At 44.8% G+C, this 26,461-nt stretch overlaps 1 protein-coding gene across 1 annotated transcript; it reads left to right on the top strand.

Moving 5' to 3' along the window:
• Positions 1–1,100: 1,100 nt before the first annotated feature.
• On the top strand, positions 1,101–26,461 carry OC90 (otoconin 90). Its single transcript, XM_054656480.1, has 13 exons — positions 1,101–1,164; positions 5,094–5,159; positions 6,488–6,544; positions 9,278–9,452; positions 9,821–9,933; positions 11,841–11,969; positions 12,133–12,174; positions 13,476–13,526; positions 16,130–16,183; positions 17,809–17,934; positions 18,921–19,092; positions 21,793–21,899; positions 26,117–26,461. Exons 1-13 carry the CDS (start codon positions 1,101–1,103, stop codon positions 26,410–26,412), a joined length of 1,452 nt encoding a protein of 483 aa, XP_054512455.1. The 3' UTR covers positions 26,413–26,461.

Genomic DNA, 26,461 nt, shown 5'->3' with positions numbered 1-26,461 from the left:
GGTTGGAGTGCAATGGCGTGATCTCAGCTCACTGCAACCTCCGCCTCCCGGGCTCAAGCAATTCTCCTGCCTCAGCCTCCTGAGTAGCTGGGATTACATGCCACCACGCCCAGTTTATTTTGTATTTTTCGTAGAGATGGGGTTTTTCCATGTTGGTCAGGCTGGTCTTGAACTCCCAACCTCAGGTGATCTGCCTGCCTCGGCTTCCCAAAGTGCTGGGATTACAGTTGTGAGCACCACGCCCGGCCTATGCAGTTATATTATATACATTGAGTCATTTTGTGTTTGGAAGCATCTTGCCAGGCAGATACAATTGTCTCATTTTACAGAGGATCAAAGTGAGGCTCAACGAGGAAAGAACATGTGCCCGAAGTCTCACAGCCGGCATGTAGGAAAGTGAAGCCTCTAACCTGGTCTCCTGATATGTTCAGTGTCTATTTCCATCCCCTGCAGCCTCTCAGAATCCTTAAGGCAGAGGTGGTTTCAGTGAGTTTCATGAACATCCCTGGGATCTTACTTAGAGGTAGGACATGTCCCATGTCCCAGGAAGAGGCTTATGTTACTGAGAACATGAGTGACAGATTCCAAAGTTACCCACCCCTAGTGAACAAGTCTTCATGGATCGTGCCTTCCTATGACTCCACCATCACTGTGCCTACTTAGAACCTTCCACAACTTACCCCTCTGAGGCCTTCAGGGTCCACATCATTGATATCCTCCTCCCTTTGCAGTCTTCTTTCCTGCCAGTCTGCCCTCCCCACAGCCAACTGCTTCCAGACCCTTCAGCTTTTGCTCCTGTTGACCCCTTTACCTAGAAAGCCTCTGTAATGATCCAGTGAGGTAAGGCTTATTACTTCCATTCTATCCAACAGAAAAATGAGGCTTTGAGAGTTAAGTGACTTGTTAGGGTGACACAATGGTAGAGGTAAGGTTTTAAGTCAGGCCTGCTGGACAAAAAAAACCCTTATAATGCAGTCATATTTTATGTGAATTTGAATCACGTAGAGGTGAGATGGTACAACAGAAAATGCTAATGACACATCAATTTATACAAATAGTTCAAAATAATGGATATTGGCACACGTCTTAGCAGTCCAAAGATGGCAGCTGAAGACGTTATCATCTGTGATACATTACAGCCATGTCACGCGGCCATGGCAACAGGTAATTGTTCATTAAGTGGTTTGGCTTGAGCTCAAGCTGAGAAATGCAACCTCAAACCAATAACTTGGGAATGGAAGGTGTGAAGAAGGTTATATAGCTAAAAATTCCATGGAAAGGGCTGTCAGTCCTCAGGTATGTCAGGCTATTAATTGAGAGCATTTTACAAAATAGTATCCATGTTCTGAGAGAACAAAAAGCTGCTTTAAAGCAGGCACACTTTTACATCTTCAGAGAATGAAAGGGTGGGAGATATCATGGCTATAAGATCAACACTCCTTCCTGCTCCCTAATATCCTTCTAAACAATAACCGTTATGCATTCATACACCCTGACCTGGAGCCCTTTACTCTGCACTTATCCACTGTGAAAACATAAAGGATGCAAGTTTTGAATTGCGTGAGATCCTCGGGCAGGTAGCTGGTTGGACTGGATCTTTTTCCAGCCATGATCACTAGGCTGGGCTGCTTCCCCAAGAGCCTTGATTACTCATTAAGAAGCTGGAGATCTTAGAGAATCACAGAAGGTTTTGAGTACTGGAGTGGTAGGAGACAAACATAGGTCTGCAAGATTTGATAACATTGACACAAAAAAGTGTTGTAAAGGTAGAAGGAAATAACATCAGAAGGTATGCTACAGGTGTTTAAAGGTTAAGCCAGTTATTTGTTACTATTATCATTAACAGCTTCTTATGTTCACTGTTCCCTTTCCCCTCTTCATTAACACATGGGTTGCATTGTTGGACATTACCTTCATCGTCAACCTCATCGTTTCACCATGGAATTATCTTGGGGAGCAAATTCATCATGGAATTACCTCTGGGGACACAGACACCTTTAGCAGGTGGAAGAGCAGGCTCCCAACCCACACACCCTGTGGGTGCCTCAGCCTCAGGCCCCCTGCAGGCAGGCCCTTTGGTGAGATGGGTCATAGGGGGTTGGAGCTGCCCTCTTGTAGACTGTGCCCCAGCCATCCCTTGTGACGAAGTTGGCCAAACACTGATCCTTATTCCCTTTCCTGCTGTGCTCTGTGGCCGTGGCAGGTGCCACCTCTCTAAACCTCTGATATTTTACCTGTAAAACAGGGGGGAGTGGGGACAAAAGAGTCACCTTAAGACTTTCCAGATAAAAGGACGAGGACCCCAGTCATTCTGTCCATTCCCTTGATGATAGTTATTGACGCTGATAGAAAAACAGCTAAGGTGCAGAGTGTGGCTAAGGGTGTAGGGGGTTTTGGTAAAAGTTGCATAGAGTCATTAGAGGACAAGGGTTTTTCAGTCAGGAAAGATGGGAAAGAGGCAAAAGCAGGACTTAATACTGTGAAAATGTGCGGCATATTTGGGGGACCACGGTGGGTTAGTGCAGCTGGGACCATGACTGCCTTAGTCTCCATATTCCAACCATCCCGAATTGCTCTCAGTTCCTTCTGTGGATCCTGGGTCCTGGGCCTTTACAATGGCTTTCCATTTATGAATAAAAGCTTGCTTTAAAAGAAAAATATATTTACCCTTTTTAAAGCGAGGTGGCTTATTTAAAACAATTTTTCCCACTGACATATTTGAAAGTTTTTCTTTTCAATTCTGTCAAATTTAGCTTAGTCTGTCCATGCTGTTATAACAAAATCCCACAGACTGGGTAATTTATAAAGAACAGAATTTCACTTCTAACAGTTTTGGAGGCAGGAAAGTCTCAGATCAAGGCACCAGATGATTCCGTGTCTGGTGAGGGCCTTCTCGTTTTATCTTCACATGGCAGAAGGGATGAGTGCTATGTCCTCAAATGAAAGAAGTGCGGAAGGGCAAATGGACCTAGCTATTTCCCTCCAGCCTTTTTAGAAGGATGCTAATCTCATATATGAATGCAAAGCCTCAAGACCTAATCACCTCCCAAAGGCCCTGATTTCTAATACCATCACCTTGAGGTTTAAGTACGAAGATATAAATTTTGGAGGAACACATACATTCAAACCATAGCAGGGTACATTGATGATAGTGGGTAATGCATAGATGAGCATTTTATAATTCTAATTTTTAAATGTTTACTGTTTTACAATTTTTATAACTTATTTTTGTTCATTCTAGTCAGCACTTTACCATAGTTTCCCATTTACAAATAAAAGTTTCCTTTAAAAGTAAAAATACTTACCTTTTTAGAAGCAATGTGGCTTATTTTTTAAAAATCTCCCACTGACAGATTTAAAATAGTCTTTTCAATTATGTCAAATTTAGCTTTATATATTTTGGATCATGCTATTATGTGCATACAAACTTAGAGTCGCTGGAACTCCCAGATGAAACAAACTTTTTACAATTGGACAGTAAATAAAATTACCCTGTAATAAAACAACAAAAAAGTGAGTTGGCTTAAAATGTTGCATTAAGAAATGTTATTATGTGCATACAAATTTAGACTCACTGTAACTCCCAGATGAAACAAACTTTTTTATAATTGAAAAGTAAATCAAATTCTCCTTTAATAAAAAAAAGTGAGCTGACTTAAAAATACGCATTAATAAGTAACAGTAGAGGCAATATGCTAGTGACTGAAGTTTGAGGAACCTTGTGGGATGGTATATTGGTAGTGCCAGTCCTGGTACTGGTAGCAAGGACAAGCACCCACTGTTGTTATTCCTCTCACCAGTGGTGGTTTTGTCTCCACTAGGAAGGACTTGGTGAGCCTCAGTGACTCTCTCAGTTATGCGTTGTGGAAACTCCAAGGAAATGAGTTTTATCAGAAGAAAGTGTGTATGGAAGTGTTTCCTGCTGGTATCTGTGGCCAGGGATCTTGTTAAATATACAACACAGAACAATCTTGCTAAATATCAATGCACAGGACAATCCCTAGCAACAGAAAATTTCACAACCCAAAATGTCAATAATGTGAAGCTGAGAAACCTGCTCTAAGCCAAGCAAGGCCAACTCAGACACCACCTGGGGGCATCTTCCTGAACAGATTTAGTCTAACATGCTTCTGTGAAGGATGCTTTGTGACTTTCAGATTGATGGGGCTTCTACACAGTGTCAGATGGACAGTGCTGACTCCATAACTCTCCACCTGACGAAGAAAGACAAAACCCTTTTGATCATTTCCAACTACTTACAAGCTTTACATTGCTAGGGAAAGAAAAATATGAGCAGGAACAAGTCTATAAGCTCTCTGAACTTTTAGAGAGCAAATCTGTGTTGAACCTGGGATTCCAACTCCCATATATTTGTCCCATTAGCCCAGGCTGCATCCTCACACCCCCAGCATGATGAAGTCTTGGCTGAAGGTGGTGGTTGTATTTGGGTACTGGTAGTACTAGGACACTATTGTTATTACACCATTAAGTAACATTTCTCAAGGCGAGGTTTCGAGACCATCAGCTTCAAAACTAGTTGGGGAGCTTGCTAAAATTGCTTCTTTCTGAGTCCCAGTCCAGACTGGCTGAATCAAACTTGAGTGAGAGCATAGAAATCAGAATGTTTACGGAGTCTGCATCCCAGGTGATTCTGATGCTGATAATCTGGGGAAAACCCTTATCCTCTATTATTATATAAACTCCTTGGGGGTTGGGGTATTTTTCATGTATTTACCTCTTTCCACCAATGCCTTATGTCAAGAAAGTCCAAAACAAACCTGCAATCTAAATAAAACAGGATGCTTCATACACAAAGACGGCTTCAAGATAAGTCTCCCAAACTCTCCATCCCCAACCAGAATGCCACTGTTAAGGCTTACCAATATAAGACATCAGGGCTACCCCAGCCATCCCCTTATTTCCTTCAGGAACTACCTCCTAAATCTAGTGCATAGCAGGCTCTAGGAAATATGCATGGAATTGAATTTATGTGAATTCCCATTGTTTGTCTGGCTGTCGCCTTCTGGCCTTAGTCCAGCAAGTGAATTGTATCAGTGTTTGTGCTTACCCTACTTTCTCTTCCTTATTTATAGGGGGCCATCCTCTGGACACTCCACATCTTCCACAGGAGCTGCCTCCAGGACTCCCAAACAATATCAGTAAGGATTCTTAGAACTTTTCTTAGGAGCAGAGTAGAAAGTTGTCTAGGATATTGGCAGAGAAAATGATCCCTTCTGAATACACCCTAGAGCCACTCACTGCTGTGGCATTTGTAAGTAAAGGGATTGAAGTGGGACTCAAAAGCATCTCCCCAACAATCTCCCCTGGTGTCTGGCCCAACCTTTTTCTCACAACTGAGACAAAGTCTAAAAATTTCTGTCAAAGACAAAGGTCAGCTGAAAAGGGAAACCAGGAGAAGGCAGGAAATGGGCTGACGTGAAGGTTATATATTAATTGTATCTTAGCTTCAGAATGAGCTCTGAGCTTCCAAGAAGGCAAGACCAAGATGGATAAATGATATATTGCTTGCTCTGGTTGTAAAAAAGGAGGATCCATATTTGTTTCCTGGGGAAGCGAAAATTTTCTCAGCGATAGTTTATAAGCACTTCTCAGGTGGGTCCCTGAAGGTGGGCATGGCTGAAGACTATAATGCATAGTGAATTCGCTGGTGATGTCAGCCCTGAATCAAGCATTCATTTCCAACCTTTCAGAGGAGTGAGTTGGGTCAACCAAATTATTCATGCGTGAGTCCATACTTGCAAAGTAATCAGTCCCATTCATATGCAAATGACAAGTGGCCTCTCTCCAAATGGCATAACTTCTAGAGGAAGTGCAATGCCCACCAGGAGGCCTTCTTTAATTAGACATTAAGACTCACAGGCCACACTTGGCATTTAGAAGAATCAAAGCTAAGGAACACAGCATGCCAGCAGGCCATGGCAGGAACTCCTCTTCAGCAAGATTAGCCCTCACGGCAATCTACACAGCAGTCCTGGGGATCCCAGATAACAAACAACTCAGGTACAAGAGAATGGGACTTATGTGGAGCAGCTGTATGACCAGCCCCGGCTTAGAAGCTTCATTCTCCACAGGAATCAGTATCTCTAGTAATGACCTCGTGGGTATAATTTCTAGGACACCCAGTAGGATGACCGTTTATAAGAGTCATCACACTGAATGAGACCCAAGATGATGATTTCGTACCAGGTATTTATAGTTCACCCATAATTCCTGTCAGTCCAGATGTACCTTACCACCCAGGGGTCATTTGTACCATTGTGCAATGCTACCCAGTAATGGAATTCACATTTCATCTCTATCAGGTTTCCATGGTAACCTGTGTTAGTAGAAAGCTAGCTTAGCCCAAGGTCAATTTTGTCTTTGGAGAATGAAGAAAGGTTTTATGTACACTTTACCTAGAGGGTGGACAGGGAGGTGAAAAAAAGGAAAAACCAAGACTCTCATTTGTTTTCTTTCTTACACTTAGATATCACTTTCTTCAGTGGGATGTTTAAAAATGTGGAAACTGTGGCTGAAATTTTTGGTAAGTTAAGTCTAAAATTGCTTTTATCCACCAGAGGTCAGAGCATGTGTGGACAAATCTAAGGAAATTGCAAGGGCCTTGGTCTCAACCCTCGGAGCTCCCATGGCCTCCACAGCTACCTCCCAACAAGGAGACCCAAGTTCCGACGAGAGTAGTGGTGTCTTTTATTGCAGGGTGAGCCACTGAGCTACCATGTGCCTTCCTATTCCTTACTTCATTAGTCCTGACTCACAACTCTCCAGGAAGGGAATGGTATCCCCATTTTATAGAAAAGGAAACTCAACCAAAGGGAGTTGAGTGACTTGCCCAAGACCACCCAGCTAGAAGGGAGGAGCTCTCCTTGGAGTCTAGAGCTTAGTCCTGTACATCAAAGTAGTTTTATTTTTCTTCCCTCACTAGTAAATATAAAGTTTAAGAATGTCAAAGTGTGTCAAGGATCCCATTTATCAACTGAAAATCTATTATGTGACTATCAGGACACTATGATGGTTCCTATCATCAACTACTAGAAGTACCAAAAAAAGAGACTATAATATGATTGACATGAACAAAGACACTCAGAATTACTTTTGGGTTGGGCCATGCTGGGCATAAGGCTGTGCTTAAACTGTTTGTATAACTAAGTGCAGGTGCCTTGTAAGTTTCTGAATGAAAATGCATATTTACATAAATACACACATGCATAAAGCTTAGTGTTGCTTTTTCAATCAGCATAGAATTCTGTCTTTATTTTTCTGATTAGGCCTTGTGGGTACAAAACATGGGAAAGGAAGTTTGAATGAGGTGAATAGTATGAGGTGGAACTGGTCCTCACAAACTACTCCTGATGCCCTTAAGCTCCGTCTTGTGACCCTGTGCATGTTAAATCAGTAGTGAGGGGTAACCCATGCAGCACTCAAGGATCCTCTAGTCAGAAATGTAGAGAATGGGGAGGAGAATGTGAGATTTAGAGTTGGAAACTGTTGATATGGTTTTCTTGCCAATTTTGTTTGCTGTATACTTTATGGCAAATCATTATCCCTGGTTGATGCCTTAGGCATGTGTTTGGCCTTCGGTTTACTACTGTGAAATGTAAAGCAAGTTTATTTACTATGAATTGGCAGTGACAGAAAACATCTGCCTTACAGGGTTAACAGGAGGCCTATGGGACAACAGACAAAGCAAATGCTTTCCAATGCATTACACACTCCGCCAGGCTGAATTACTGTGCCAGTGAAAGCACCTAGTGCAGCTTCTGACACCTAATGGATGCTCAAAAGTTGTGAATATCTGTACCACATTTCTTCCCATACTGGCTTATAGTTTTATACTGTCATCACCGTATCATTTGGGATCCATTCAGTGAACTAATAGCGACTCAAATAATAAAGATATTTGTACCACATTTTCTTTATCCAATCTGCTGTTGATGAGAACCTAGGTTGATTCCATGTCTTTGCTATTGTGAATGGTGCTGCAATGAACATACAGATGCATGTGTCTTTTTGACAGAATGAATTATTTTCCTTTGGGAAAATTCCAGTAGCGGAATTCCTGGGTCAAATAGTAGTTCTATTTTAGGTTATTTGAGAAATCTCCAAATTGCTTTTCACAGTAGCTGAACTAGTTTGCATTCCCACCAGCCAGTGTCTAAGCAATCCCTTTTCTTTGCAGCCTCACCATCTGTTGTTTTTTGATTTTTTAATAATCACCATTTTGACTGGTGTGAGATGGTGTCTCATTGCGGTTTGGATTTGCATTTAGCATGGAGGGAGTTTGAGGCCATTATCCTAAGTGACTTAATGCAAGAACAGAAATACAAATACCACCTATTTTCACTTATAAATGGGAGCTAAGCATTAAATACACGTGAACATAAAGACGGGAACAATAAACGCTGGGACCACTAGTCAGGGAGGGAGGGAGGCGGTCATAGGCTGAAAAAACCCCGGTTGGGTACTGCGCTTGCTGCCTGGGTGAGGGGATTGTTGGGACCCCGAGCCTCGGTATCAATTTACCCATGTGACAAACTTGCCTGTGTACCCTTTAATCTATAATAGAAGTTGATTTTTTTAAAAAAATAACAACAAGAATAAAGACATTTCATTATCTCAAGTGGTGTGAAGGCACCAATATGCATGTGGTAGCTCAACACAGGTATCAAAGACCCAGCAGCCTCTGTCTATCTTGCTCCACTGCTACGCTGAGCATATTGGTTTTTCAACTTTAGACTTGGGGCCTCCTGATTATAATGTGGTTGCTGCAGCTCCAGCTAGCACATCCTCATCCACATTCAAGGTAGAAAAAAGGTGTAGATCAAAAGGATCTTCCTACTTGCCTTTATTCGTTGCTAGAAAAGAAAAGAAATATTTCTCAGAAGACACTTAAAGACTTTCCCTTAAGGTTTTTTGGCCAAATCTGGGTCACATGCACAGCCATAGACCAATCAGTTGGTAACATGGGATTACCATGACCAGCTGAGAGTGATTATGAAATACCCTAAGGAACTTAGGTAGAAGGCTCACCTTCCTTAAGAACTTTCTAGTTTTGTCAGTAAGGAAGAAGGTTTAAATGGTTGTTAGGTAGAAAACCAGCAGGGATGATGGCTTAGTCTAAAACAGTCTTATTACAGAGTAAGTGCTTACTAGGTTGATAAGGCACCATCAGCCTGAGGTATAGGAAGTCCAGGGGACAGGGACGCCCTCCTAGTCCTAGTTCCCAGTGCTTAGCAGGCCCTGCCCCCCACCCCCACAGATTGCCTGGGCCCCCACTTCACCTGGCTGCAGGCTGTCTTCACCAATTTCCCTGTGCTGATCCAGTTTGTCAATGGTATGAAGTGTGTGGCTGGTCTCTGCCCCCGAGACTTTGAAGACTATGGTTGCACCTGCAGGTTTGAGATGGAAGGGTTGCCTGTGGATGAATCTGACAGGTAAGTGAGTTCCACAGGTGAGCAAGACCAAAAAAAGTGAGCTCATGGGAGGCCTGGTTGATAACTTGGCAAGAGCACAAATACAGAAAAGCCCCTGGACTTGGGACTCAGGAGAGGGTTTAATTCCACTACCTACTAGTTGGGTGACTCATCTTTACATGGCAATGTCATCTGTGATCAGCTCTCACTCTAAAAAGTTATTAAGATCCTATGTTATGTCTGTTATGCAAAACTTCATTTTAGTGCACTGAATATTTAAAATAGACCACTTCCAGGATCCATCCAGAGACACAGAAAGATCATGAGCTGCCAGCCCTCCCTCACTCTAACCCACACTCTCACCCTGCCTCCTCCCGGCCTTCCTACAGCTGCTGCTTCCAGCACCGCAGGTGCTATGAGGAGGCCGCTGAGATGGACTGTCTCCAAGACCCTGCCAAACTTAGCACAGAGGTCGATTGTGTCGGCAAGAAGATCATATGTGGTAAGCATCTCCAGGTGTCCCAGGGGCCTGGGCCCAGAAATGACAGTCCAGGGATCCCAAGCCTGGACCAGGCTGAGGGCATTGTGATCCTCTCACATCATCGTCACCACTGGCAGCATCGTTGGCAGCACTTATAGCCCCACGAGGGCTGGATCAATGGCATCTGTATCTTTCACAGAGTAGAGGCACAATAAATGTTTTTATTAGCTGATCAGCAAGTTATCTGATTTACAATTTTATACTTGTACAACCCTGAGACCTTGGGAAGGGCAAATTGTTTGCTACTTACACATTGTGTAACATTGCAGAATTATTTAACTCCTCTGACCCTCAAAAAGGGGAGGAGAAACCTACTTCAGAGATTAGTTATGAAAATCAAATTACACAATGCTTGTGAAATGGTTAGCACAGGGAGCAACATATGTTAAGAACTCAGAGATGGACGTGGAGGTGGAAGTAGTGATATGTGAATAAGGCTTGCGGTGGTGGTTGCCAGTAAGAATCAGAAACACATAGGTTCAAATCTCAGTTCCCACCTTATTTGCTATGTGACTCCAGGAATTTTATTTCATGTCTCTAGGCAACCCTGGCGGAGGTAGAATACGCAAAGGCATGAAGGGAAGACAGAACACAGCATGTAGGGGTTCCTATATTACAGCCATACTTTATGTGTGTTTATTATGTGCTGTAGGCTTATACACAGAAACTCTGATCTTCCTTACAACCCTATTTAGAAAGGGGCCATTGTTTGCAGCTTAAATAACTTGCCCAAAGCCACACAGCTGCAAAGGGGCAAAGCCAGGGTTTGAACCCTGATCTGACTAACACTCAAGTCTATATAACATGGACTGGCTGGAGTATGGAGCATCAAGGAGGAATTGAGGGGAGGAGGTGGGTGTGAACCACTAGGTGGGAGGCACAGTGAACCCAGAAAACATGATTCATTCATCCACCCAACATATATGTATTGTGTACCTACACCAATGCAAGACAATCTTCTGTGCTGGGGATAGCCTGACCTTCTGGAATGTCCTCACCATTGTCAGACACTGAAGCTATCCAAAACAAATTGTATAGTATGTTAGAGAGGGACAAGAGCTGTGGAGGAAAATGAATCAGGGGAAAGGCCTGTGGAGGGAAAGGGGGGGTTCTCTTTAAATGGGAAGGTCAAGAAAAGCCTCTCTGAGATGATGAGGGTTGAGGATGACTTAAAGAATGGGCAGGAAGCCATCCTTGCAGATATATGGGAGAAGAGCAAAGCAGACAGAGGAACAGCTCATGGACTGGCCCTGAGGCTTGAGATGCCTGTTGTGGTTGAGAAATAAGGGAGCAGTGAGACACAAATGGGTTGATGAGGAGGGAGTGGAAGAGGATGTGGCCTGAGAAGGAATAGGGGTCGTGGGTGGGGGGAGCAATCATGTGACGTTTCCTAGGTGACAGTGAGACTTGTAGGTTGAGGTGGGAAGACGCTGGGACGTTCTGAACAGAATAAAGGCATGGTTTGACCTGAATTTCTAAAGGATTGTTCTGACTCCTGGATGAGTAGATTGAGCAGCAGGGTAGAAGCTGGGGGCATAGTTAGGAGGCCACTACCATGACCAGGCAGGAGACAAGAGGGCCTCGGCCCAGTGTGGTACAGTGGAGGTGTGGAGATGTGGTCAGACTCCATGTTGAAAGTGGAGCCAACAGTGCTGCCCTGGGTGCAAGTGTGAGAGAAGAGGAGTGGGTATGGACCTCGTTTGGGTCTACACCCCTAAAGAGATAAGAGCTGACATGAATGAGATGGAGATTGCAAGGGGAGTGGGATTTTTGGCAGGGGAGATGAGGAACTCAGTCTTGGAGCTTGCATTACCTCTTGGGATTCCAGCTGAGATCTTTCCAATTGGCTATGCTCTTGCTGTGTGCAGAGTCCAAGGACAACTGTGAGCACCTGCTGTGTACCTGTGATAAGGCTGCCATAGAGTGCTTGGCTCGATCCAGCCTCAACTCTTCCCTGAACCTTCTGGACACCTCCTTCTGCCTGGCTCAGACTCCAGGTAGGAAGAACCTGGCTGCATCAGCCGTGGGGCTGAGGATCTGGACAGCAGCTGGTTTGGGATCAATTATTGCTGCATGTCTCTAGATGCCAAGTCCAGCATCTTCAAACCCTCCCTCAAACCCACTGCTCTCAACAGACTTTCCAAAGTGTTTTCTTTTCAGAGACAACCATCAAGGAAGACTTGACAACACTTCTGCCCAGAGGTAAGGCCTCCCAGGGTTGCTGGCTCTTGAACCACAAGGGCCCAGATGCTGATGGGAGCCGGTGGATACACCTCCTCCACCAGGCCTGCCTCACTGGAGCTGGAGTGACTGTGACACGGGAAGTGGTCCTGCCTTCCCTGGCTAGGAGATGTGTTACTTCTGATAAACCCAATTCAAATGCCCAACATCAAATGGCCCCAGTGCAAACTCAGCCCCATGCTGTGTGGACAAGTGTGAATTTAATCCAGTGTGGATGTAGACCCCAAGTTCATTCTCTCCCCTTTCTCACTCTGTAGTCAGAGCCCTGGTATGTAGTGTGACTGGGACAAGACGTAGTGCTCAGGTGGAGTGAAGTCTCTCCTAATTAAGTAAGCTCCTGGCTGCCACAGCCTCCCAGGAGCAGACCCACTACCTCCTCCTCTCCCTTCCTCCCCTTTCTCCACGCACTCTCCAGCGCCTGCAGCAAAAGGGGCAGCCTGGGTCCAACAGAGGCTTTTTGATGGGGAGGCTGCTTTTCGCATGTTTATTTTCAGAACAGGGTAGGTGCTTAATAACTGTTCACTGAACTAAGCAAGTGATGATTCCTAATCTAAAATATAGATCTTGCCAAAAATGGGAGTCAGGTTTATGCCTGCCACTCCTTGTTCACCAGTTTCCATGATCTCTCAGTCCCAACACCTTTAGGCATCTGGGGATGAGAAGTCCAAGGTACACCTTGGCAGGGCATCCTTCTCCTGGAGCTGGAGTCTCTCTCCCAGAACTAGTCATGCAGTGTTTGGTGTTTGTTAAAGAGAAAGCAGGTGTATGTGTGCATGCATGAGTGTGTATGGATGTGTGCATGGGCATGTGTGTGGGTGTGCATGTGTGTACATGAGTGTGAGTGTGAGTGCATGTGTATGGGTGTGTGCATATGTGCATGTCATATCTCTATGTATCTTCTGAGTCCAGCACTGTTTTTATCCTCAACGCCCCCTGCCTCCCTTTGGAACGGAGGTCTCCTCAAGCTGGGATATCTTTGGGGTTTTCAGTTCTTTCGTTGCCTTCAGCCAGGATCTGAACCTGAACCCAGCTGTGGCTGTGCTCCCTCCTGAGCTGGGATCTTGCAGGGCACTCCGTGCTCTGGGAGGAGTAACAGGGGCAAGTGACTCCTAAGACAGGATGAACAGCTCTTCTTAGCAACCCCTTTCTCAGCCCCTTTCCTCCCTTGGGCCAGCAACCAGGCTGTTCTCCTTTGAGACCCTGTGCTTGGTTTTGACACTGTGTTGCATGAGTCACTGCTATTGGGAACTCTCTTTTTCCAGTGGTTCGCATGGAGCCCACAGACACCAGCCTGACAGCCCTTTCAGGAGAAGGTGAGCCAAAAGGGGCTAGTGTGGAACCCAAAGACACACAGTGAGAGTGGGGAGGGGCTATACACGTTTAAACAACCAGATCTCACAAGAACTCACTATCACAAGAACAGCACCAAAGGGATGGTGTGAAACTATTCATGAGAAATCCACCCCCATGATCCAATCACCTCCCACCAGGCCCCATCTCCAACACTGGGGATTACATTTCAACATGAGATTTGGGTGGGGACACATATCCAAACTATCTCAGTTAATATTTTAGGATTTGTGAGCCACAGGGTCTCTGTCACAGTTGCTCAACTCTGCTACTGTAGCATAAAAGCAGCACAGACAACCCCTAAATTAATGCAAGTGGCTGTGTTCCAATAAAACTTTATTTACGAAACAGGCTGAGAGCTAGTCTATCATTCACTAATCCCTGAAAGGGGATGATTACACCTATCCTTTAGAGTGGCGTAAGGATTAAATGAGAGCGAGCATGGGGAGATTCTAGATCAGTATCTTCTCCCAGGTGTGGCTATAAAAAACAGCACACACTATCAAATCATAGGCTGGATACTGGGCAGCTTGCTTAAAATACATAATCTAATTTAATGCTTATACACCCCTATGGAATAATTGCTACAGCCTCCATTTTAAGACAGGTGATTGAGATTCAGAGATGAATTGTCTAAGACACAGACGTGAGTGGCAAAGCTGTGATTAGAGACTTTTTCCTTCTAAACTCTCTCTTAAGCTTCCTTCCCACAGGGACCTGTTCCAAACCTCAGGGAAATAATGGCCCTTCACCCCTGAAGATGGCATTTGCCGGTCTTTGTGCCTAAACACAGGCCTGGCTCTAGTCTGGCCCCTTTCCTACTGAATTGAGACCTTGGTGAACACCATTGTGCAGCCAAATGCCCTGATCAGATTACCCTAAGCCTCCTCTCTTACATCCTCAGCCCCCAAATCTGTTTCCCCTGTTTGGCTTTGGCACCTAGCTGAACTGATCATTAAAATTGGGTGATTTCTGTTCACAGTGGCTGCAGAGACTGAGGCTGACAGACTGATCACTCTCTCCAAGAAAAGTAAGCAGAGGGGAATTTGGAAAAGGACAGCCTGGAATCCAGTGGAGAAATATTTCAAATATCTAAAAATCTGTGCTCAGTCCTGTGACCACTTCTTAATGGAACCTGAAATAAATATTATTATACCCATTTTACAGAATATGTAGGAAACTGAGGCTCAGGAAGAATAAAAGTTGCAAGTCACTCAGCAAGTAACTTGGGCTGTTCTCCAAGCCCAGACTTTAGGCTGTAAGACTATTTCTTTCCTTTATACAATAGTGGCTCATAGAGAACACTGTCTTTCCTAAAAATATCTAGGCCAAAATTTCATCAGCAGAGTTAACCTAACCATTTACTCTGCTTGTGTAAATAACTATGGATCCTTTATTAATAAGCATAAATCAATGATAATTATTTGCCAATTACTTAGAATGAATAACTAAGTAAATGGGTTCTTTGGTTAACGAGCAGTGATCTTGTTGAGGGCCTCCGATGTGCCAGCATATCATTCCCAAGCCCCTTACAAACATCCTCTGAATTAGTCTTCCCTGGTTCTTGGAGGCCTATCCTCATTTTACAGACAAACAAGAAGCTCTGAGAAGTAGAGTCATTTGCCCAGGGTAGTTCAGCTTGATAGTCCTTTCGTTCTGAGTCTATAGGTTTTGCTTTTGAATAGAACAATCTGCCCCAGTTTAGAATGGTCCAGAATCTCCCTCTTTCATGGAGCATTTGTGTCCATATCAGTCAATTTCAAAGCCTGGTTTTCATAGAACACTAGCATAGTCTTGATTTTTGAATACATTAAACTTAAGGTAGTTTCTGTCTTTCCAAAGAACTTTGTAGTCACCATCTCTAACATTTTTTCGTGTGGCACAGCCAGAAGTGAAATAGTCTGCCTAGTGGTTAAGCATACCAACTTCAACCAGGCTGCCTGGGTTTGCAGCCGCCTCCTAGCTCTGTGACCTTGGAAAAGGGACCTAACTTTTCGGTGTGTCTCCTTTCTCATCTCTGAATGAGGGCGAGCATAGAACCAACTCAAGGGGTTGTGGTAAGTTAGTACAAGAAGCCCTTGCTGCCATACCTAGCATGTAGTAGGAGCTTAATAACTGTCAAATAACAATAACAACAAATTCAGTTTACAGAGAAACTGAGGCTCAGTGGTTTTCCTGGAGTCACATAGCAAACAACTTCAACCACGCAATTCTGCTGTCTCTGTATTGCAATGCTCCTCTGTTCCAAAATGTACTTTTCTTTTAGTTTTTCTCCGAATTCTAAAGAAGCTGTCATTCCCAAAGTATTTGCACTAACTCACTTGCTTCCAGCCTGACAAGCTGTGGCTGCATTTGCCAGCAAGCCTTTTTCTGGGGGGTTCCCTTTGGCTCAGCAGCAGCCCTGGTCTCACCAGCTCTCTTAGGAAATCTCATGGTGGGAAGTGGGCCAGGGGCAGAGTGAAGAGCACATGGCTGCCTGTGTGCAGTGGGTGGGAAGAGCCTCTGGAAACCCAGGTGGGACAGGCTGGGGTGGATGCTCATGCTGTCTCTCTTCTTTGGGGAACAGAAGCAGGCCAAGATCAGGAAGGAGTGGGAGCTGCTAGGGCTACGTCCCCTCCAGGTAAGCCTACTGGGCTCCACCTGCCTATGTTCATGACACATTTATGTCCTTTGTCCTTGACACATTTATGATATCAACTGGGTTCCAAATGAAATGCACCGTGACCTTGTCAGCATGGGAGGTGATGGGGCAAGAATCGGAAGCATTTATTCCCCAAATGTGGCAGCTGGTCCAGGGAGGGTGATTAACACCAAACACCCTGATCTAAAGAGAGTGAGGGGATCTCAAATTAGATTAGCACCAATAATTCAGAAAGTTCTTCCTCAGGAGGTGAGGGCTACTGGCTATTCAGACTCAGCAGAGAGCAGACACTGGGCTCTGGGATCTCCTTTGGCTTGTAGAACGTTCTAGCTGGATAGTCTTAATCCTGGATTAGATGTATGGCTATTTTCTCATTCACTGAGCAGTTCTGATAGCTACTACTGACTATTTCCTAATTGCTAGGCATTTAGCTAGAAGGATTATTCAAACACCAAAAGAGGTATTATTAATATAATTTTACAAATGGAGAAATTAAGATTTAGAGAGGTGAAGTGATTTGCCCAGGGTTATGTATCTAGTACATAGCTAAGCTAAAACTCAAACTCAGATTTCTTTAACACTAACTCATGAACTCTTTCTACTCTATTACACTGACTAGGTGAGTTTCCAGCAGTGGAGAACATGATAGAAAGAAATTAGATAACTTGCTTCTATTTGTGGGATTGGAGAACTGGGCAGGATGCTAAACCTAGGCGACTGAGATTGCAACAGGGCTTTACTCTCATAGGAAATGGAGTTGAGTAAGAGGAAGTAGATGACCAGATGCACGAAGCAAACCAATATGGTGGATTTGGGGAAAGACTGCAATCCAGCGGGCACAAATATGCCAGACCTTACCCAATACTCCAGGAACTGAGCCTGGGTCAGCAGATTGGTGGGGCTGAGCCTGCTGCTGTTCTCTTTCCCTGTACCGGGAAGGCTGGAGATTTGGCCTGTGCATGGGAGACTTTGCTGCCTCCAGCTAAGAGGGCAGGTGAGACTGACACATCAGAGCAAAGGGAGATCCAGAGAGAGTGCCAGGCAGGTGGTAAGAGATGTGATGGCGAGGAAGGTAGGACCAGGTCACAGGCAATCCTTGCAGACCACAGGAAGGAACTTGCACTGGATTCTGTAAATAAAGAGAAGCTGTTACTGCACTTGAAAAAGGAAATAAGGGCTTCCAGGAGTTGTTTTGCTTGCCTACCTTGCTGTGTATCATGAGTCGCCTTAATTTCTCCACCAGTTTCTTTACCTCTTCACTTGCTGTGAGCACCATAATGCCCCTTCACTGGGCAGGCATGTGATACTAAACATGACACAAACACAAGCCTGGGAGCCTCAGCAGTCCTCATCCCTGGGATGTCATCCAGGTGGTCTAGCACAGGCTCCCGACAGTGTTAAGGTTATCATAGAAAATATGGAAATTCTCATGTAGAATTCATGGATCCCTAAGACTCTGCCTGGACATCTGCAAACCCAGTTTGAGGAACATTCACCTAACACTATGTTGTTCTATCTGTTTGCATTTGGCTTTCATATGTCCATCTGCAAATCTCTCCTTGAGCCACTTTTTGAATCCGAATCATGAAGTTTTTCATTTTCAGGATCTGCAGAGATAGTTGCAACAAGCGTTACAGCTAAAGTTGTAACCCTTGTCCCTGCTGGCATTAAATCTCTGGGGCTGGCAGTGTCATCTGTTGAAAATGGTCCTGAGGAGACCACTGAAAAAGGTGAGCAGAAGCAGTGTCTGTCCTCTCCACCGCTGGGATCTTTTGGTGAGGCTGTGAACAATCACCGTAGGCCACCTTTTCACACTGTGACCTTCTCATGGTGGTGTGACTAGAAGACATCATCCCCCTGACTGCATGAGCACCTTGAGGCTCAGAGGAGATGTAAGCTGCCTGTAGCCACTCAGCCACTGGGAGGCTGAGCCTGGGGGGAGGAGCCACAGTCTTCTGAGCCCCTGACCTTGTGCTGCTACCACTTTTACTGGCCCAGAGGGAAAGAGCTTGGCTTCATCCATACCGTGCTTTATTGGAAAGCATGAAGCACTTGGGTTTTGATCATCTTCCCCCTTTGTCTCTCCTCCCTCTGATGCCTTAAAAAAGCCCCTACACCTGCAAGGAGGCCACGGCCTGTTGGGCATACAGAGGAGGGGCTTTGTTAGTATCTGGGTGTGCCTTCCATGGTGTCCAAAGCAGAGCTATGGAGAAAGCTGCATTTGAGATTTTTGGACAGAGGAGGAAGGATAGAAGGAAGAGAAATAGAGACAGAGAAAGAGAGGGGAGTGGGGAGACGGAGAGGCAGAGGAGAGAAAGGCAAGCCCAGCCAGGTGTGCTAACCTGATGCGACCAGAAAGCATGAGAGTTCAGCTGGGATGCTCCCAGGATGCCAGGTCTACTCAGTAATAAGACGTGGCCCCAAACAGCATCTTGGGTCCTGACAAGTCTCCATCCCTTAAGGGGATTTAATAAGGAGTCTTATAGAGCATTAGAAGCCTAGGGAGAAAAGACTTGCTCTCCGAAAGACAATGCATCCCAAGCAGGGGATGAGCCATAACAGCTTTCCCAGAAGAATGGCGAGCCAAGGAGTAAGACATGGGGTTCCTTTGCATGCCTAGAGTTGTCCACATACAACCCGGAAGCTCACATGGCCTTCCTCTTGCGACGGCTGCCCCGACAGTCCTTGCTGTCCTGACAATTCCTGTTCCTTTCAGCCTGTGACAGATTCACCTTCCTGCACCTGGGAAGTGGGGACAACATGCAGGTGATGCCACAGCTTGGAGAGATGCTCTTTTGTCTGACATCCCGGTGCCCGGAGGAATTTGAGTCTTATGGCTGTTACTGTGGACAAGAAGGAAGAGGCGAGCCAAGGGATGACCTGGACAGGTATGGAGAGCCAGCGGTGACAGCTCTGGTGTAGTAGTGCTGATGCTATCTGCACCAGAGGGTGGTGACAGCCCTCCTGGACACCAGGCTGCACCTTGGGCCTCACTAAAAGCTTGGTGCACACAGTAGCTCACTCAGGTGGTTCTTCAGCATTATAGGCCCACTTTCCTGGTGAGCAGCTGAGGCTCAGGGACTGACTTGTTTGAGGTCGTTCACCTTGGAAAAGGCAGAGCCAGAAAGATCCACATCTTTTGATCTGGGGGCCTAGAGCCCTTTCAGTACTTTGACAAATACTGCCCAGCTACCCCTAGAGGGCCAATCTGCAAATACCCTTCAAATGACCCCAAGTCCACCTAATTTGCAATAACCAACATGTAGAATTGAGGTCTCCACTTGGTTTTTCCTGCAGAAGGCCACATTAAAATTAGCCTTTTAAGTATAACTTTTCTCAACACCTTTTAAATATAACTGCTAATTTTCATGTGTACCACTCTTGAAAGAATTTTCATTGACCTCATGCACTCATTAATGTATTCATTCGTTTAAATATGCATCAAACCCATACCACTTGAGCTTTTGCTCTGTGTCAGCCACTATGCCAGGTGGTAGAGATACAACAATGATCCAACCTTCACAAAGCAACATAAAACAAACTACTTTTGCCCAATAGAAGCTTATTTGGTGAAAGAGATGGACAACTAAACAAAAGTACTACCCAATATAATAAATACAGTAGGGTAAACAGAGGAAACCATAGAGCACTCAACCTGAGTTTGAGGAATTTTCTCAAAGTAGCGTTGATCAAGTTTAAAGACTGCACATGGGGACAGCCCCTGTCCACGGCCAATGGAGAGACCTGCATTCAAAAGGCACATGTCCTTCTCGGATGGTATGGTTGCCAAAGCAAAATCAGCAGCTATCGATGAATTTTAGAAACACAGAAAGACAAAGCTTGTCATAGCTAACACAAAGGACACAGTAATGGCAGGAATATGGAGTATGTCAGCTGCAGGTTTGATGTGTGGGTGGCTGTGTTTTTTACCCATCCGCTTTCTTTCCCCTGCCTCTACCTGTCAGTCATCCCGGCTTCATTAACCACCTCTGAGATTTTCAGTGAAGGAAATCCAGGCTCTGCTGCACAGTCAGCCTTCAAAACTTACCTCCCACCAGCGGACCCTAAAGAAGTTTTCACTCTAGCAAAGGTGATGTCACACTGTGCAGTCATAAGCATGTTTACATTCTGAGGTTCAACCGCATGCCTACTGCTCTCCATGACAGAGGACAATTTAAATAGTGTCAAGGTTTTTGAGTACATAGCCCTCAATGAGACAAGGCAACAGATAGAAACAGCCAGTAGCAGTTTCTGTATTCTGTTGAACCCCTTGGGAAAAAGTGGGGATGATTTTGAAGGTGTTTCCTGATAACTGACCATATTTCACAAAAATATAAAATTTGACCAGTTGGGCAGGTAAGTTATGATATGGCTACTTCATATCTGTAGAAAGAAATTGAAAACCTTGAGGCCAACAGGAGAAAACTCTTCACTAAGGAAAAGTTAGTCAAACTGATATAATTTTTTATAAGAATTTATTTTCAAGACCACATATACTGTACATGATGGACAATTTCAGTGATTTTATGAGTATTTTGATTTATATATGATTTCTGATCCACTCACTGACTTTAGATTTTAACTATTATATCAAGTATCCATCCCCACCCATCCCTGCCAAATACACACACAAGATTGTGTGTCTCTTTTGTGCTAATAGCTGAAGGAGGTAGACGCTGAACTCTAGCCAGTGGCTATGTGAGCATACAAGGGGGATTGTTCCTCTGATTGCTAGCAATGTGGAAAAGTTAATAAGCAGATAATTTGTTGAGAAGAGGTGCAATAAAAAAGCCACAGGAGTCTACGACTTATCCCTGCTGGAGCTGTGGCCTCCCAGACAAAGTGAGAGTTATTAAAAGAAAGGGAAAAGTTGAAAAGGGAGTATTTGGGGAGCAACTGTAGCTCCCTATCGGCTGAAGTCATCATAAGTTTCTTAAGGATGTCCACCTGGCAAGGGGGACACTGGATATTGTGAGGCCGTATCAGCCAAGATGGGTGGATATACAAAGAAGACATTGACTCATTTTCATGTATTTACGAGGTCCTGATCTATGCTGGACACTTTTCTAGATGCAGTTATTTATTTATGCTCAGGATGGTTACTCTGCTCTTTTTTAAGGCTAGGGACAAATGACAGTGCACTGTGGATGTGAGATTAACTCCTCTGTGTCAAAGATTGGAGGGAGTAAGGTTACTGCTAGCCCATATGGTACCTTTGCATAAATTTAAAAGGGTACCCCTTCCTTAAGACTCTATTTCCATCTGTTAGAAAATCATTTAAATAAATATGTAAATAACCTATCTTTGCCATGAACAGTTACAATAAAAATCAAAAATAATGTTTTTTAATAATAAGATGCATACAATATAAGTGATGCCGCCTTAGACGTGGCCTTTGTGCAGTATACAACCCGAATAACCATACACGACGGCCCTTGGTGTGTATATGAGTCAGCCCTGTGTGCACTGGAAAGGAGGCACTGGCTTCCCTCACTACTACAGGGCATGTGGGAGAAGCAGGCTGTGCTTGAGGGGGTTCCTAGGGAAGCCAGGAGCTCTGAGAAGTAAAGGGTTTTCCTTGGTCTTAGGTGCTGCTTGTCCCATCACTGCTGCCTAGAGCAAGTGAGAAGGCTGGGCTGCCTGCTTGAGAGGCTTCCTTGGTCACCGGTGGTGTGTGTGGATCATACGCCCAAGTGTAAGTGCTGTTGGTTGCACATTGAGTTATTATTTCATTGAGGTCAGCATCGTGACTGTAGCTCAGACTTGTGGATGCTTTCCCAAGCACTTAACTGTGACTTAATACTCTTTTCTTCTTTCTTTCTTTTCCTTCCTTCCCTTCCTTCCTTCCTTCCTCTTTCCTTCTTTCCTCTTTCTTCCTTCTTTCCTTTCTTTCTTTCTTCTCTTTCTTTCTTTCTTTCTCTCTCTCTTCTCTCTCTTTCTCTCTTTCTTTCTTCTTTCTCCTTTCTTTCTTTCTTTCTTTCTTTCTTTCTTTCTTTCTTTCTTTCTTTCTTTCTTTCTTTCTTTCTTTCTTTCTTTCTTTCTTTCTTTCTTTCTTTCTTTCTTTCTTTCTTTCTTTCTTTCTTTCTTTCTTTCTTTCTTTCTTTCTTTCTTTCTTTCTTTCTTTCTTTCTTTCTTTCTTTCTTTCTTTCTTTCTTTCTTTCTTTCTTTCTTTCTTTCTTTCTTTCTTTCTTGATGGCGTTTCACTCGGCCACCAGGCTGGAGTACAGCGGTACAATCTTGGCTCACTGCAACCTCTAACTCCCTGATTCCAGTGATTCTCCTCCCTCAGCCTCCTGAGTAGCTGGGATTACAGGCACGTGCCACCATGTCCAGCTAATTTTTGTATTTTTAGTAGAGACGGGGTTTCACCATGGTGGCCAGGATGGTCTCTATCTCCTGACCTTGTGATCTGCCCGCCTCGGCCTCCCAAAGTGCTATGATTACAAGCATGAGCCACCGTGCCTGACCAATACTCTTCTTAATGTTGAGGCACATATTATCATACCTCTTCCACTGATGAGGAGATTCACTGTCAAGGGGGTGAGCTGCCTAAGTCACAGGGCCGGTGACGAGCAGGCTGGGACTAACGTAAATAGCCCAAGCTTACTGATTCTCAGCTCTTAATGTGTGTTAACAGAATTAATCCTCAAAACAGTATCAGGAGGTAGCACTATTATTCTTCCCATTTAGCAGATAAGGCAACTGAGGCCCAGGATCACACAGTTAGAAATAAGTGGGAGAACTGAGATTTGAATTGTAAAACCATATCATTTCAGAACTAAAGCTGATTCTTCACCATACCAGTGAGTTTCCAAGTAAATTTTTTCTTTTTCTAAGAAGCAGAGTCCTTTTCCCAAGGAAGATTTGAGGAATACTATTTTAAAATGGTGGACTGGCCCTGGCTGAAGAGCGAGGCGTGACTGCAGCTCCACTCTTCTCTATGGTAGAAACCAGAGGCTCCTCTGTATCCCTTCAGGGCTTCAGGCAGGGACCACTCTGAAAACTGCAATCCCCATGAGCAGGCCCCTGATAGCAAATGGAGACTTCCTGTAGAATTGACTTTATCTGCGTTCTCCAGCTCCATTTCCTCATTCATATCGGTGGGTGCACTTCCCTTATGCTTTGCAGTTTAAAAGGAAACACTTGCCCTAGAATTTCACAGAGGCCCTATAAGAGTTTGTTCTCATTTTCATTTTCGTCTGGGGCAGCCCACTGGCTGGACCTTCCATCCCTTCTTCTTCCTCTACACAACATCAGCACAGTGCATGGACTGCCATATTATCTTGCCTTGTACGATCAGGTATGTCTGTCACATCCCAGGAGCTTTGTGTTTACATATCACTCTCTCATTCATTCACTCATTCATTCGTTCATTCTATTATCCACTTAACCAACAAACCTTCACCAGGAACCAGGAAAACAATGAACTTTCATTATCCTTGCCTCAAATTGCTCACAGCTTGGACGGAAGAGATGTAGGCAAGCAACTAACTATTCTAATCTCATGTAGTATGTACTAACAGTTAGCACAGGGGCCCTGGGAATGTGGGTAAAGGCACTTGAGTCTACAGTATGGCAGTGAGAACAGGATAATTTGGGAAAATTCAAGAGAGGTGTGAGATGAGATTTACCACATTCCCAGATGGCCATACTGGGCATGGATATTCCAAGCAAAGGGAAAAGGGAAAAATGGTGGTGTTTGGGGAATGCTGGGCAGTGTAGGGACAACTGAGCTGTGATTCTGTATTGCTGGAACAGAAAGTGGAAGTGGGAGGCCCGGTTGTAGTGCAAGGTGAGGTTGAGGAGACAGACAGGTGCCAGATCATGAGCCCAAGAAACCCATTTGCAAGACTGAAGCATTTCCATTTTTTCCTATAGGAGATGAGGAGCCAGGGGAGGGTTTAGAGCCCATGAGTTGTCACATGATGCAATCATGCCAGGAGGTCTCACCTGCTGGGCTGAAGCCTTGCTCTCCCTTCCTCCAATATCACAGAATCCAGGAACACTGCATCTGAAGATTGAACTGATTCACAGCTTCAGTAAACCAGTTCTGACCCTCTGTGAGATTTAAGGATAGCCTCCTGTCCCAGATGCCAGGTATTAGTTGATGAGAAATGAGGGCATCTCAAATCCTGGCCTGTGCTATCATAAGACAAATGCAGGGAGGAAGGACAGAGTGGCTCTGGGGAACAGGACCTCTGCATGTCTCCACTGTGCTCTCACACTTGGTACATTTTCCTCCTCTTCTTGTCACTTCCTGCTGCTGAAATGCAACGGGCATGTCTGGGGCTGACGTGGAGACCAAGTTAGGAGGCTTGGAAGGCCTCTGTGGTATATGATAGGAAAAAATCTGGTTGATGAACATTTCAAAGTAGGATTAGATGCCAAAAAAAATCCCTTAGCTTCATTTAAAACCACAGATAACAAGGATAATATTTGTAGAAAGCTTATGTATGTCTAGAACCTTCAAAGATATTATTTCGTTTGAGTCACACCACTCCCACTGCATGCAACTCATACATTGAAAAAAATAGGGTTGGTTTGCCAGATCTAGCAGATAAAAATACATGATGCCCAGTTAAATCTGAATTTCAGATAATCAATGAACTTTTTTTTGTATAAGTATGTCCTAAATGGACGTACATTCAAACATATTAACTGAAATTCAAATTTAACTGATCATCTCTATTTTATCTGGCAATATGAATGATGAATAGGGAAATTCTGGCCCAGAGAAGGAAGAAGTAACCATCAAATCTAACACATATTTCCTTAGCACTAACTTGGGAAATATTTTTCAAGGTTTGAGTTAGGTGCTTGGACTCTGCTCTGTCAGCAAGGTTCTCTGTCCAGCAGTGTTACCGGCAGCAAATCCAGACAGGCTCTGCAGTCCTTGATCCGAATCTCTTCTTGGGAGAAAGAATTCAGCCAAGAGACAGAAGTACATCTAAGGCAGAAACAAGAGTTTACTGAAGCAAAGTACACTTGGAAGGGGCCAAGCAGGCAACTTGAAAGATTTGAGTGTCCTGCCTGATGGTTGGCTCAGGGCTCTTACAGATTTGCTATTTCCTGTCTTTTTCCCTCAATCTCTTCCTTTCATCCCTCCCCCTGGGCAGGCTGTTAGCTAATCACTGCATGCACAATGACTTGCCAGTATCTAGGAAGGGTCACAGGCACCCTTTGCTGGTTGAAGTTTTGTGCATACTCTCTTAGGGCAATTTCCCCTTACTGGTCTAGCACCCTCAGAAGAAGGGAATAGATGGGTCAAATGCTGCCAATTTTGCCCTTACTGTGCATGCCTGGACATGTCCCCAGAGGAAGGTCAAACTCGCCATTTTAAGTTTTTATTGGGAAGTTGCCCACAAGCTCAAGGTATCTCCTGTTTGTTAGGAAATTTTCTCATCCCTGTTGCCAGCTGCCTTACAATTGCCTGACAGTCACCTGACAGTTGCCTGATATTCTTTGGGGCCCTATCCTGCCCTGCTCATATCTACCTATCTACCTACTGTAACACCAGGAGTAAAAAATGGATACATAAACAGACAATGACTGTACAATGTGATTAACACATAACCTGCAGTGATAGAAAAAAACACGAAGTGGGATTCCATGGGAGCCCACAGGAAAGACACTTCCCTTAGCCTGGCAGCTCAGGCAAACTTTCTGGAGGAGGGGAAGCCAGCCTAGTCTTGACAGACACCAGTTGAGAGCATTGAGAGCATTCCTGGCAGAGGGATCATTCCCAGCAGGAGGAGAAAGTTGGAAAATTACCAGCTATATAAGGTGGATACCCTGAAGGTGTGTGGAAGATGGGGAGGAAGGAGAAGGGCTGAGGGGTGACCAGGGCCGTGGGGGCCTCCCAGTGCCATCCTCAGAGGTCTCATGGCTTCTACTCTGCTCTTTCCTTCTAAGGTGGGGGCCAAAGCCTGTGTGAGAAGTTGCTCTGTGCCTGTGACCAGACGGCAGCTGAGTGCATGACCTCTGCCTCCTTTAACCAAAGCCTCAAGTCCCCAAGCAGACTCGGGTGCCCTGGGCAGCCAGCAGCCTGTGAAGACAGCCTGCACCCTGTGCCCGCAGCCCCCACCCTGGGCTCCAGCTCTGAGGAGGACAGTGAGGAGGACCCTCCACAGGAGGACCTCGGCAGAGCCAAGAGGTTTCTGCGGAAGTCACTGGGTCCCTTGGGGATCGGGCCCCTTCATGGAAGATAGATGCCCAGAGAAAATGGCTAACACCTTCAGTAGCGTGGCTCCTGCTCCA

Source organism: Pan troglodytes, chromosome 7 (genome assembly GCF_028858775.2).
Source record: "Pan troglodytes isolate AG18354 chromosome 7, NHGRI_mPanTro3-v2.0_pri, whole genome shotgun sequence".
NCBI lineage: Eukaryota > Metazoa > Chordata > Mammalia > Primates > Hominidae > Pan > Pan troglodytes.
This window is presented reverse-complemented; position numbering and strand designations above follow the sequence as displayed.

What these genes read in the sequence shown, in the direction of transcription:
- OC90 (XM_054656480.1), top strand. Translation starts at nt 1,101, where the DNA reads ATGGCAGCTGAAGACGTTATCATCTGTGATACATTACAGCCATGTCAC. An exon ending in GACAGCCCTTTCAGGAGAAG is followed by an intron (nt 13,527 to 16,129) that starts GTGAGCCAAAAG and finishes TTTGGGGAACAG; the next exon opens with AAGCAGGCCAAGATCAGGAA. An exon ending in CCAAGGGATGACCTGGACAG is followed by an intron (nt 19,093 to 21,792) that starts GTATGGAGAGCC and finishes CCTTGGTCTTAG; the next exon opens with GTGCTGCTTGTCCCATCACT.